Source organism: Herpailurus yagouaroundi, unplaced genomic scaffold (assembly GCF_014898765.1).
Source record: "Herpailurus yagouaroundi ecotype Mexico unplaced genomic scaffold, PumYag 483, whole genome shotgun sequence".
Lineage (NCBI taxonomy): Eukaryota > Metazoa > Chordata > Mammalia > Carnivora > Felidae > Herpailurus > Herpailurus yagouaroundi.
The window spans coordinates 5,610,987-5,624,368 of record NW_024412700.1 but is presented as its reverse complement, the minus strand read 5'-3'; the positions used below and the strand labels follow the sequence as shown (position 1 = coordinate 5,624,368).

General features: G+C 48.0%; 1 protein-coding gene and 1 long non-coding RNA gene across 2 annotated transcripts in view; one reads left to right on the top strand and one right to left on the bottom strand.

Moving 5' to 3' along the window:
* Positions 1 to 13,382, top strand: part of PTPRN2 (protein tyrosine phosphatase receptor type N2) — a 748,038-nt gene that overhangs the window by 248,644 nt on the left and 486,012 nt on the right. The window contains exon 6 of the mRNA XM_040464596.1: positions 12,969 to 13,329. Coding sequence (XP_040320530.1) covers positions 12,969 to 13,329 — 361 coding nt within the window. The remainder of the gene's footprint in view (positions 1 to 12,968; positions 13,330 to 13,382) is intronic.
* LOC121022984 (uncharacterized) lies at positions 6,034 to 8,193 on the bottom strand. The gene is made up of 2 exons (XR_005787206.1): positions 6,722 to 8,193; positions 6,034 to 6,407 (listed from the first exon to the last, which is right to left on the bottom strand). It is a non-coding gene; the product is annotated as an uncharacterized LOC121022984 (long non-coding RNA).

The following is a 13,382-nucleotide window of genomic DNA, read 5'->3' as shown; positions in this document are numbered from 1 at the left end:
CCCCATCCTGGTGAGTGAGCCCGGGACTGTGCTGGGGTCAGGGGGACTCAGGGGTGCCCCCATCCTGCTGAGTGAGCCTGGGACTGTGCTGGGGTCAGGGGGACCTAGGGGACACCCCATCCTGGTGAGTGAGCCCGGGACCGTGCTGGGGTCAGGGGGGCCCTGGGGGGCCCCCATCCTGCTTAGTGAGCCCGGGACTGTGCTGGGGTTAGGGGGACCCAAGGGACACTTGAGCCCAGGACTGTGCTGGGGTCACACTGCCAGGCCTGCCTCTCAGGAAGCCTCTGCATCCTGGGCTCGCCTGCCCTAGGTGGGCATCCTGTGTGGTGCGGAGGGTCTAGGCGCCGTGCTCTTGGGTAGAAGTTCATTTTCTACCGACACTACATGCCCTCAAGCCATTCTGAGATGCTCAAAAGGACATTTTAAAGAAACAGAATCACAAATGTCAGCTGTTTGGATGGAAAAGAATGACTACTTGTTAAACTGGACTTACCAGATTTTGACTCACCTGGGGAGAGCAGGGACAGTCAGAACCAGGGGCCTCACGCATCCCGAGGAGGGGGTTTGGGCAAAGTGCTGAAGTGCAGGGTGATCGTGGGCATGTTGGGTTTTGGCAGTGATGTGCACACTTTTTTGCTGGACATTAGTTATGTCCACTGGGTTCTGACATATTTTCCTTTCTATGAGTGACGCATGACTGAAGGTCCCTTTCCTCTGAGGCTCTGCTGGGGTTTCCTCAGAAGATTTTCCCCAGAAAATACGGGGGACGCAACGTGTGTCCCCTTTTCAATTCTTTTCCTGTCAAGAAGCCACTGAAGTGATTAAAGCCCGCCCTGGGCTGAGACTGTGTGCGGCGCCCATGCAAGGTCCTTTCGAGGGCACACTGCTGATGAGGCCCGAGTCACCTGAGGACAGCAGTGCACTCTGAGCGGGCACGTCAGAACTGGTGCTGCGGCCCCGCAAGGTGAGGTCAGGTTAGGTGTGGGCGAGGTGCAAGGTTGGTTCAGTTCTGCGTCTTACGGGCAGAGCCCCCAGAGAAAGGACGTCTGTCGTCCGGGCTTCTCTAGGGTCCTGTTACTTGTGTCAGCCCCTCCTCGAGGTCCTTCACTGTCCAGCCCTCGTTTCACAGTCACATTGGGATACAAGGCCCTGTGGGGAGTCCTAGCACCGGCCAGGGCGCCTGCTGAGGCCATGGGGTTCCAGAGCCCCCAGGCCACTTTGAGAGGCTGCTGGGAGCTCCTGCACAGTCACGTTTCTGTCCTGGATCGTGGGAATGTGTTTGCCCAGTTCGTGGCATTTGCCATAACGGATTCAGTCCTCACAGACGAGCCCCTAGCAGGAGAGAGTAAGATAACGCAGGGCGGCCCCCACGCCGCAATCGGCCAGTCCCACTCCCGCCTGGACCCTTGGCCGGCTTCTCAGTGTGGGCCGTAACCCCGTCTGATTTTTTATTCATTTATTGAGACTGAGCACTTTCTATGAGCCAGATGCTCAGCTGGATGCCGTGGAGTGAGAGGTACAATTGTCAAGGACCTTTTCCTGGGTGTTGGCCAGGGGCCAGACATGGTGGGTGAGATTCTGGACACCCTGGAGGGTGTTCAGAACCAGTTCCCACCAGTGCCGTGTGGCCTCGGGGAGGCCGCTCAGCCTCTCTGCCCTCAGGGTCTTTGGCCGTGAAGTTGGGCCGTAAAACGGTCCTAGAGTCACTGTGAGGAGAAGCGAGACAATGCACATAGAGCTCACAGCAAAGGCCTCAGTCAGTAGTAGTTACCATTGTTAGTCCTAACCTGTCTGCAGAAACACAGTGAATGTAGGTCTGGAAACTGCCTGCTGGTTCTTGCTGGAGCCCTGTCTCCCGAGGAGACCGCAGCTGAGCTCACAACGCCCGTGCCCAGCCCCGCAGAGCGCCCAGAGCCCGAGCGACTCACCTGTTGACTTACTCCACGGTGCCGGGGAAACCAGCTTCTCCCAGTCCCGAGGATGGGAGACTGGAATACACACAAATGTGAGATCACTCGTTTGTCCTCCTCCTTTGTCCCCCGATGTGTCTTTATCAAAAGGAACATGAAGCCTCATGCTCAGCCTTGGCTTCCGTAATGGAGACGTTGCGTCGCGTCCCTGGGTGTGGGACCCAGAGATGGTTGCGGAGGCGGGAAGGGCAAGACGGTCCTTACAAGTTCCCGAGACCCAGGAGAAGCTTGAAAGCAACCTGCCGACGTTTCTCTGGGAAGCGGCTCCTGTCCCTAACCAGTCTGCGGCCTTCTGCGCCGGGGACAGAAACGGAGCAGGAAGGCGCACAAGCTGGAGCCCAGGGTGTTGGCGAAGCTTCATCAGCCGCCCGCCGGTGCCGCGGGGCCTCGTGCTCATCCTGAACCCAGCACCATGTTTCCCCTCCTGCGTGGCCGTCTCCTCACTCAGCCGCACGAAGTTGCTGCTCCTCGGACGAGGACGGGTGTGGACGGCCTGGGTCCTCTGCCATACTGCCTTGCTGTCCGCACCTGCTGTGGGGTAACCTAAGAGTGTGACATCAGGGACTCTGAGACTGTCACGTGGTCTATGCCGGCAGTGTTGGGGGCAGGGGAGCTGTGGCAGAGCCGGGGTTGGGGGTGTGACCCCCGGGTGGGTGAGTGACTCTGCCAGAGCCGCCCAGTGTCCTATTGGGCCTGAGGTTGGGGGCGGGGGTGAGTCTGTAGCCCCCAAACGCTGGTCAGCGGGATTCGCAGCAGAGTCCGTCCAGCTCTGGCTCACTTACCTGGTGACTTGACCTGAGCATCTGGACAGGCCTCCCCATTCTGCACGAATGTGTGACCTTCCAGAGCCCTGAGGCTGTGGGGTCAGTGCCTGTGACTCTACCCTGGGGCCCTCGGAGGCACAGGACGACCGGCATCCATCTCAGGAGAGAGGGTGTGGTGCTCGCATCCCCACACACTCCATCCGTCTGACTCCGTCTGCCGAGCACGACTCGCATAGTCCTTAACCGCCCCCGGCAAGATGGCCACACACTGTGGTTCTTCCGGGCAGGCCTCTCCCTCACACGCGTCCCGGGTGGGGTGCTGGACCCTGCGGCCCCCCTGCCATGCAGCCACTCCAGCACAACAGTAACGAGCTGATTCAGAACATGAGCACTTGGTGGCATTTTTGGCTTAGGCTTTTTTCTTCTATGTTGAGATAGATGGTTCTCCGTCTTAAAGACTGCACGAGAACCTAGAACTTGTTATTTTTTGGGTCCAGTGTCCTCTCTCTAATGAACAGAGACTGGATAAAGCACAGGAAATACATAATCAGATGTTTTCAAAGCTGCTGTGCAGACGTTTTTGCCACCTTGCGGGCTATCAAACAAATATCAAGAAAGTTGACTTAAGTCCAGCCATACTGATAATTGTAGCATGGACATGGATTAAGCCCTCCAAATGAAAAGCAGAGATGTCCAATTTTTTTAACTTTTTAAAAAACTCATTTATTTATTTTGAGAGAGACAGAGAGAGAGAGTGGGAGTGCGCATGCACATGAGCAGGGGAGGGGCAGAGAGAGAGGGAGAGAATCCCAAGCAAGCTCTGTGCTGACACAGAGAGATCATGACCTGAGCTGAAACCAAAAGTTAGATACTTAACCAAATGAGCCACTCAGGCACCCCCAGAGATGTTCAAATTAATAAAAACAGAAAACAGATAACCATATTCTAAAGCCAAAACACATGATATTAGAAAGACATACATAAGTTGGAAGTAAAAGTATGGAAAATACACACAGTGGAAAATCTAAATATCAGAAAGCTGCTGTGATGATGTTAATCACAGTACACTTCAAGACAATTAGCATTATCAGAGATAGAGGATTTTATAACAACCGAATGATCAATTCATTAAAATGACATAAAATCTTTTCTATGAGCCTAATGTCAGTACTTCAAATACATAAAGCAAAAATGCAAGAATACTAAAAAGAGAATTATGCAAGTCTACAATCATTTTTAGAGATTTTAACTCTCCTCTCTCAGTAACTTCTTATACAAATAGGTAAAATAACATTAATGATATAGAAGATTTGAACAATACCATCAACAACTTAACCTAATTGATATTGATAGAATGATAGTATCTAAAAACTGCTGAATATACATTATTTTCAAGTATACATAGAATATTTCCCGATATAGATCGTGTGCTGGACCATAAAATAAGTCAATAAATAGCAAAGGATTAAAATCATACAAAGAAAGATAAAGGAAAAGAAAGCTTTAGATCATTATTCCTCAGAAATATAGAAGTAAAAATTATAGATAAATTTTAGCAAGCAAATCCAACATTATATGAAAAAGCATAATACATGATGATATAAGGAGATTGTTTACATATGAAATTAGTCAGTGTAACTCACCATATTAACAAGAAAAAGGAAAACTATATGATAGTCTTAAAAGATGCAGAAAAAGCATTTGACAAAAGGCATCATCAGTTCATGGTAGAAATCTACAACTAACATCACACCGAATGAGGAAGGACTGAATGCTTTCTACCTAAAATCTGGAATTAGACAAGGAGGTCTGCTCTTGCCTCTTCAGTACTGGGGGTTTTAGCTAGTGCAATAAAGTAAGACAAAAAAATAAAAGGCATGCAGATTACATGACCACCTTTGCAGAAAATTTGATGGAATCTACCAAAAAAGCTACTAAAACTAGTAAGTGAGCATAGTAATGCCATAGAATACAAAGTCAATGTACAAAAATCAATTATATTTCTCTATATAACCACAAATAATTAGATATTAAAATTCTGAAAAGTTAGTTACAGTAGCATCAAGATTGTGAAGCAATTAGAGAGAAATCTAAGAATATGTGTAAGGATTTGTACACTGAGAATTAAAAAAAAAACATTGATGAGAGTAAAGAAACTCTAAATTAATGAAGATATATATATACCATGATCGTGTGTCAGAAGGCTCAAAAGTGTTAAGGTCCCCCATACTGATGTATAACTATGACAGCAAAGTACAATCCGTAAGAAAAAAATTGATAAATTGGACTTCATAAAAATTAAGAATTCTCTTCTTTAAAAGATAATGATAAGCGAATGAAAAGACAAGTCACAGGCTGGGAAAAAATATTTGCAAATAATACACCTGAAAACACTTTTCTCTACAATGTATAAAGAACTCTCAAAACTTGTTAAAAAGAAAGAGAGGAGGCAAATAAAGAATTGAGCAAAAGGTTTGAAAAGACACTTCACCAAAGAAGATAAATGGGTGGCAAATAAACTCATTGTAAAATGTTCAACATCATTGTTTATCGGGGAAATAAAAATTAAAACCATGAGGAGATGCCATCACATGCCTACCAGAATGACTGAAATTTAAAAGACTGAGCACACCATATGTTGGCAGTGGCGTGGAGGGACTGGAACTCTCCTATTCCGCTGGTGGGAACGTAAAACAGTGTAGCTACTTTGGAAGCATTTGCAGTTTCTTAAGAAATTAAACATATGCTGCTCCATGATTTAGCCATCCCACTCGTGTCCAAGATACATCAGAGCTTTGTCCTTTCGGAGACGGTATGTGAATATTCATAGCAGCTGTAATAGTAATTGCCAACGACTGGAAAAACGCAAATGCCTATCAACGAGTGAATGAATAAACAAACTGGGTTTGATCTATAAAGTGGAATGCTACTCAGAAATAAAAATGAATGAATTACTGATGCATGCCATAGCATGGGTGACTTTCCAAATAATTATGCTGACTGAAAGACAGGAAAAAAGTACATACTTTTATAATTTTATTTATACAAAATTTTACAGAATATGAACTAGTGTATGAGTTGCAGAAGGAAATCTGTCGTTGCCTGACGATGTGGGAGTGGAGGGCAATTGGAAGGAACTGTTAGGGGACGAGCACACTTCTTGGGTGACAGTTATGTTCGTTGCTGAAGATGGCTTCATAGGTGTATGGTTGTGTCCGCATAAATGTGTACTATTTATTGTGTGTCAATCACACCTTAATAAAGATGGAAAAGAAAAAGATGAGCAAGCCAACACAAAATGTGTAAAAGTTTTTAGCGCTTTATTAAAAAAGATACACAAAGGCCAGTGAGGGCATTAAAGGTGTCAAATATGATTATTCTTTGGGGGAAATACAGCATAACATGCTGAGGAACTGCTACTTTGTGTCCATTAGATGGGCGAAAATTAACAAAAAAATAACTATGATACCACTGTTACAGCCACCATTTGGCAGTTTCTTTACAATCGAACATTCATCTGTCTGTGACGTAACAAGAGAAGGGAACGATGTGTTCACAGGAAGGCTTGCATGCAGCTGCCCACGGCAGCAGCTTCCTAACAGCCCCGGACTGGGAAGCAGCCAGGCGTCCACCAGCAAGCCCGTCTTCTCCTCCATTTCTGAAGAGGTGCCGCCTGAGGAAATTGAATTTGGTGACTCAGGTTCCCTCCTGCCCTCTTCTTAGCTGTTCCACTGAGAATAGCACGTGCAAAGGTGCTGAGCTGTGAGGACCGTGGCCACGACATTGTATCTGAACCACATCTGTGATGCTCATTTGATCTAAAAGTTGCCTTCTCAACCTATTGTTTCTCCTGGCCTTTAGTGGGAAGCTGGGATCGTACGGTAGAGCTGTTCTTGGGGTTTGTGCCCGATATGCAGGAAGGGGTTAATCATAGTTACTGTGAGTACCACCCCCCATTCCCTGGTAGGCCCAGCCCTCTCCACTTACCGAGGCTCCAGTCAGCTTGGGGCTGAGCTCCGTGGGCAAACCAGCCTGTGTGTCACTCACTTGTTCATCTGCTCACCCAGTAGGCGGAGCATCTGAGGTGTGACGGTCGCGAGGGCTGGAGATCAATCTGTGACCTCACGGGGAGTGATCACGCACCGACAATCCCTCCCAGACCCCTGCCCTGTTTATCTCCTGGGTCCGTGTTTCTGCCTTCCATCCTGCTGAGCCCCGTGCCAGATCCTGCAGCCGGCCTTGCCCTTGCACAGCTGGCTTGCTGGTAGGAGAGGTGGTTGTGTAGACATACACAGGAAGCCACAAAGAAGCTTTGTGAGAAGTCGTTATTCGTTGTTTTTCTTTAGTGTTGCATTCTGTATGGGCATTCTCCTTTTTCTTTCTGTTTTTGATCTCACGTCACCATGTGTGAGAAGCTACTCAGGCACTCTTGAGAGACGTTCACCTCTTCCATCGGGACTCTTTGGAGCTGATGGGACAGACGGACAAAAAGCCACAGCCTCGTCATGTCAGGCTGCATTGTGCTTTCTGTAGACTCACGTTTATGAGGATGAGAAGTTCCCTGAGACCTTCAGTTTGGAGAGGGACACCGAGTCTGAGAAAGATGGAGTGAAATGCCTGCTTTAAACACTTACTTGGTAGTAGAACTGAAATCGGAACCCTGAGATTCTTGCCCAGCCTTTTCATGTTTATTTTTTATGCCAGATGCAAGCCCACCGAGTTTACTCCCCCAAACTCTGCGGAGCGGCAGACGGACTGCAGGGCGAGCCTGCTCCTTTCTATAGCGCAGCCTGAAGCCAGACGCCCAGGGCCGTGTCCCAGCCTTGGTTCTCATTTGCCAGAACTCTGTTGGCTTCGTATCCAAAAAATGCTGTAGTTTGGTGTACACCATAGGCTTTTGAGAGGATCAAAAAGAAATAACACCAAAGAACAGCCTGGCACCAGCACTCAGAAAACAGGACCCGTTTTGTGATTGTGATCCTGATGTCCTCCTGGTGGTTGTATTAGCCAGTGGGCCTCTGATTTCATGCCTGGTGCTTATCCAACATGGGTAGAAAATGGATCACAAGTCTCTGCTTCAGTCCATTCCTTGTGCCTGTTACTTGCTGAGTCTGGGGCTGTAGGACAAGGTGCAGACCAGAAGGACAGCAGGTGCAGCAGAAATGACAGAAAGAAGAGGCGATGTGGGGGGGATAGAGAGGCGAGGCGCTGGCGCTGGCTTCATGTCGTCAGCTGTCTCTAGAGCCATTCCAAGCTAGCATGGCGCAGTATCACTGTAGATATCCCTCACTTACAGTCCACACCTCATGTTGCTGTCAGCTTTTTGCATAATTCGTTGATCCTGAGCTTAGAACTTAACATCTCTTCAACTACGTAGCTTTTGTGAACCCTGTAAAAAGTGTTTGGAGACTGGTTTTTCTAACTGAAAGTACTACGTCTCAGCTGCAAAGAAAGATAGACCAGTGTCTGTCCCTAAGCTCCCCTGAAGGCAAACATTTCTTTTGTCTTGGCAACGATGCCGTCAGTAAGAATGACACCTCCAACCTATTCCCTGCACACGGGGCAGGCTGGACACTTAGAGCCTGAACACCTTGGCAGGACATCCTTCTCTCTGTGTTGAGAGGTAGGGAGGGGGGAGTGTCGGAGGGAGAGAGGGAGGCAGAAGTGGGCAAAGAAAGGAGGGAGAGAGGGAGGGGGAGGGAAGGAGAGAAAGAGGGAGAGAGGAGTGGAGAGGGATAGAGAAAGAAACAGAAACCGAGAGACAGACAGAGAGGGACAGAGAAACAGAGACAGAGATAGAGGGAGAGGAAGAGACTTGATGACTCCCCCGAATCATCCTCCATGGCCTGAGCACAGAAAAGCACAGAGAAGTAATCCCATCTCTACATTAATGAATTGCAGGCGGAGGCTTCCTACGAGGCTCCCAGATCTGGCCACATCCGATGGCATTATGGGGTCATCTCATCAGGAAGCCTGTGGACAGCCCCATTGCTGTGTGTTTCGTCACCGGCAGTAAGCATGGCTTGATCAATGTGCTTGTCAATGCTGCCTTCAGGCTGTGAGACAACCTGGAGAAAATGTTTGTTCTGTGGTCAAAAGATGGCCCAATTTGAGTTTCCTAATTTGTGTTGGATCCTTGGCATAAGAGAATATCTGATAAGCATTAGTGGCCAGTGTGCAGACATGAGTCTCCTCCACTCAGTGTTTGTTTGCACGTGGGGCTCCGAGGGCCCCGAGGCCTTCCTGGCAGTCTGAACTCCTAATTTTACGGTCTGGGGCTGGAGTGGGCAGACTTCCATGAGAGGAAGGAGGCCTGGCTTTTAGCTCTGGTCCCCTGGTCCTGGGGAGGCTGGGGGTATAGGGAGCATCCATGGCTGTTTCATTGTTTGGCAGATAGGGGTGCAGTGCAGCCTGCGGCTCTTAGGAAGTGTGTCAGCTGCCTCCAGGCGGCAGCCCTGATTTCCCCTCTTCCTTCCAAATTGGTATCACTAAACCTCTTTAATAATATGCTTTCAATTATAGTTACATACATCTGTGACATAACCCCCATTGCAGTCTGCGATTTGTTTGAAGACAGGTCCATGTTTGAGACAGTCTTCCCCCACAGAATGTAGGCCAGAGCTTGGCACACCGCATCACTGGTGCTTGGGATGTGCTGATGGCAGTGAGGATGGTGATGGCGGTGATGAAGGTGACGGTGGTGAGGGAGGTGACGGTGGTGAGGGAGGTGATCATGCTCATAGTGACGATATTGATGGTGATGATGATGTCGGTGGGGATCATGGTGATAGACGTGATGCGACCGCCTACCATTTATCAAACATCTCCTCTGAGCCATGTGCTGAGCACTTTAACTCACCTTTTTACTCTCATCCTTTTACCTGCTTTAAGAAAAAAAGGAACTATATTCCTAATTTTGAAGGTAGTAAAAGTGAAGCGCAAGGAGGTTGTCCAAAGCTGTGCAGGTTCCACAGAGCTGTGCTGACAGGATCAGGCCAGTCTCCCCAAAGAGCCTTCTTTCCCTGTGGTTTTATCCAGTGTAGAAGGTGTGGGTGAGCGGGTGAGCAGACTCTACTTCTCATGTGGCCACACTGTGGGTTAAGGAATGTGCCTGGAGGAATGGAATTTCGGGGTAAATTTTATCAACTGTGGCAGTTCTCAGATGCCTCGTACACAGTGTACTTACCATACCAGGGATTCCCACACTAGATTTCTCTAGCATGTGTACCAAGAACCAATGTACCAAAACTGGCCACACCATGTGTTGGGCAGTGGCAAATTGTTAGACTTTTAGGCTGCTAATTTCCGGATTGGGGCGACTAAAGTCCTAAAAATTATTCAGCATTATTTTAGGGAACGTGACATCCTAAGTTTGTTGAATTGAGCCTAAACCCCCCCCCGGGGGGGGGGGTGGTTTATGCTCAGTTCATCTGTGGCCTTCCTCCTGCTTTAAAGAAAATGAAGGCCTAAGGAGGTAAAGTAGATAATAACCCTAACGATACTAGTGGCAGTAGCCATTAACACGCTGTGCCAAGCAGAGTGTTATCATCCCCGTTTTACGGATGACTTGGAGATTAAATACTTCACCAAAGCAAAGCTCACTAGGTTTGTGAGATCAGAGGTGTGAGCCAAACCCAGGCAGCCTTGCCCCAGAATCCAGCCCCGCCTACTAGTCTCTCCTTCAAGACTTGAAGCCACGCGGAAGGAGCCGCCACCAGAATACACTTCCTGCCGATCTCCCACTTCCCAGGACTCCTGGTTATTCGGTGGCACCCTCGCCTGGGCCACAGTGAGCTCCCCTGAGGACACCATCATGCTGGCCTTCATTTACAGAGGACCTGGGATGATTTGTAAAAACTGATGCTTTTCTATGATTTCTACAGTTTACCTACTGAAATATTCTCTTTCCCTCTTTCCCTTAATTTGGTTCACAGCATAAACAGACCCAAAGTAGGTTGTTTATCCCATTCCACTGCACAGGTTTCGTTCAGGAGTGATCCACTGTGCACTGTGTTCAGCCTGGTTTGTTCTTTACCAGGGGCTTTCCAGTTCGACCGTAATTAGAGGCTCTTTGAGCAGAAGTCCTCGGTTAGGCTGCATTCATGGCAAAAAGAGGAGAGAGGCTTGTGGGCACATTAATGAGGCATTTGGATGCCTTCCCTAGCCCCCAGCACTATGACCTGACCAGGTGTTCAGAGACAGCCTTTCTGAACGGGAGTTCAGCCTGGGCTTAAGATTGACACTTACACCCAATTTGTGGGAAAATGCTGGAGGGGCTATTTGTGTGGTAGCATTTTATTTTTCTCTCCCTTTCTCTAATGAATCTTCCTTTCTCTTTTCTAAAGGAAAAGCAATTGGTTTCAGCTAGTACTTGGACAACATTAAACAATTTGGATGACAGCTAAAATCACATCATTTTAGAAATAAAAGCAATCTTAGAGATAATGTCCAGTCTCCTTCTTTGACAGAAAATTGAGTCTCCAAAGGTCAAGTGATTTGCCCAAGTTCATATGTGAGAACAACAACTTAGAACCCTTATCAACCCTAGTTTTCTGACTTCTGGCTTGCTACACCAAAGTCTATCCTGGAAGCCTGAACCCAAATATTTTTGAAAATAGCCAGACTTGGGAGTCTGAACCATTTGTCTTAAATTCAGTGATGGCTGCACATCTTAACTAGATCCGAAGGTCTACTCCCTTACTGACTCAACATTGATGTTGTGCCCCAAGCGAGGTGCACTTAGAAAATGTGAATGGGCAAGATTTTAAAATTTTATGGTTCGTGGACCCATTCCACACCATGGAGGGAGCTCGGAGTAAGCCTCAAGGACAGCCATAACTTTTCTGAGAACCTCCAAGTTGGAAATTTCCGTGTTTGTCCATGAAATTCTGACGGTTCCACAGAGGTAGAACACTGACATTTCTAACACTTTTGTAGCTATTCCAGAGGGGAGGACACCTGGGCCTTGAGGCATCTAGTGGCAAAACAGTCTGTTTCCTCCCGGGAAAATGGGCTCAGTGAATAAGGGGGACTTACAGGTGGAGGCTCAATGAAAGACCATGTCAGTCAGGCCACGGATTTGATGTTACATATAATTAAGAGAAAGCCTGGCAGCTTTGATGTTTCAGAATATTGCTGTTAAAGGAATAGGCTATAAAGGTGATTCCAATAATCAGTAAAGAAAGGAGTTGTCGTGAAATAAAGACGGTAAGACAGGCAATATAGGTGCTTCAATCGTGGATGGAGAGATACTTTTGCAACAGTCAACACCAATTCAGGTGATGGAATTGGGCAGACATTTCTCCAAGGAAGATAAGGAGTCCATGACATCATTAGCCATCAGGGAAATGCAAATCAACACCCAGTGAGCTACCACTTCACACCAACTAGATGGCTGTAAGGAAACAGGTGGCCAATAACAAGCGTTGGCGAGGAGCTGTGGAAACTGGATTCCTCACACGTTGCTGGTGGGAATGTAAAACGGTGCCGCCATGTTAGAAAACATTCGGGCAGCTCCCAGCAAGTCAAGTGTGGAGTTACCATACTACCCAGCAATTTCACTTCCAGGCATGAACCCAAAAGAATTGGAAACATATGTCCCCCCAAAACTGTAGATGAATGTTCATAGCACTATTATTCATAATGGCCCAAAATGAGAAACCACCCAAATGTCCACCAGCTGATGCATAAACAAAATTTACTGCGTCTTTAAAACAGTGTTTTCCAGCTGTGGGAAGGCATGCGGCACTGATGTGTGGATGCACCTCAAAAACATCTAAGTGAAAGAAGCCAGACACAAAGGCCACATGTTGTGCGATTCCATTTATATGAAATGTCTTAAACAGACCAGCCCATAGAGACAGAAAGTAGATTAGTGGTTGCCTAGGGCTTCGGGGAGGAGGAATGGGGATGAGCACAAGGTTCCTGTCGGGGTGGTAAAAAACGTTCTGGAATTAAAGTCACTGTTGATGTTCACACTACTCTGGACATACTAAAACACTGAGTAGGATGTATTTTGTGGTATGTGAATTATATCTCCATAAAGCTGCTATTAGAAAACCACAACAATACAAATATGGGCCATAGAACTCGGTCTATCAGTGGAGTGAAAATTTGGGTGTGCATTTCAGAAATGTCGGTGCTGTTTCGTGCCTTGAAAATTGAGGTCAAATGTCCTTTCGACTGGCTGACATGGAGACTCACCTGCTATTGTTCTGATCTTCGGCTCCTGCAGGGTGAGGACCCCCTTGCTGACAGCATGCTGACCTTCATGGAGCAAACGTCTGCTCTGACCTATGCTCCTGGCCCTGGGGCAGACTACCCTGGGGGCCGCCCGCTGCGGACCCCTGGCAGGCTGCAGCCTGACGAGCTCAGCCCCAAGGTGGATGGCAACGTCAATAGGCAGAAACTGATCGCTGCGCTGGGCGCCTATGCAGCTCGGAAGCCCCCGACGCCCCACGGGGAAGGTGACCCGTGGCCACGAAACCCACTGCATGCACCGTGGAAAACACCAAGGGTCCTTTCGGCGCCGGTGGAACCCCGGAAGTGGCCTTCGCCTCCAGGAGACCCCAAACTGCCCCAGGCCATGAGCGATGGTAAGTTAGCCTCCACCAATCCCCGGGTTTTTGTTGTTTTTGTCTTTCTGGCC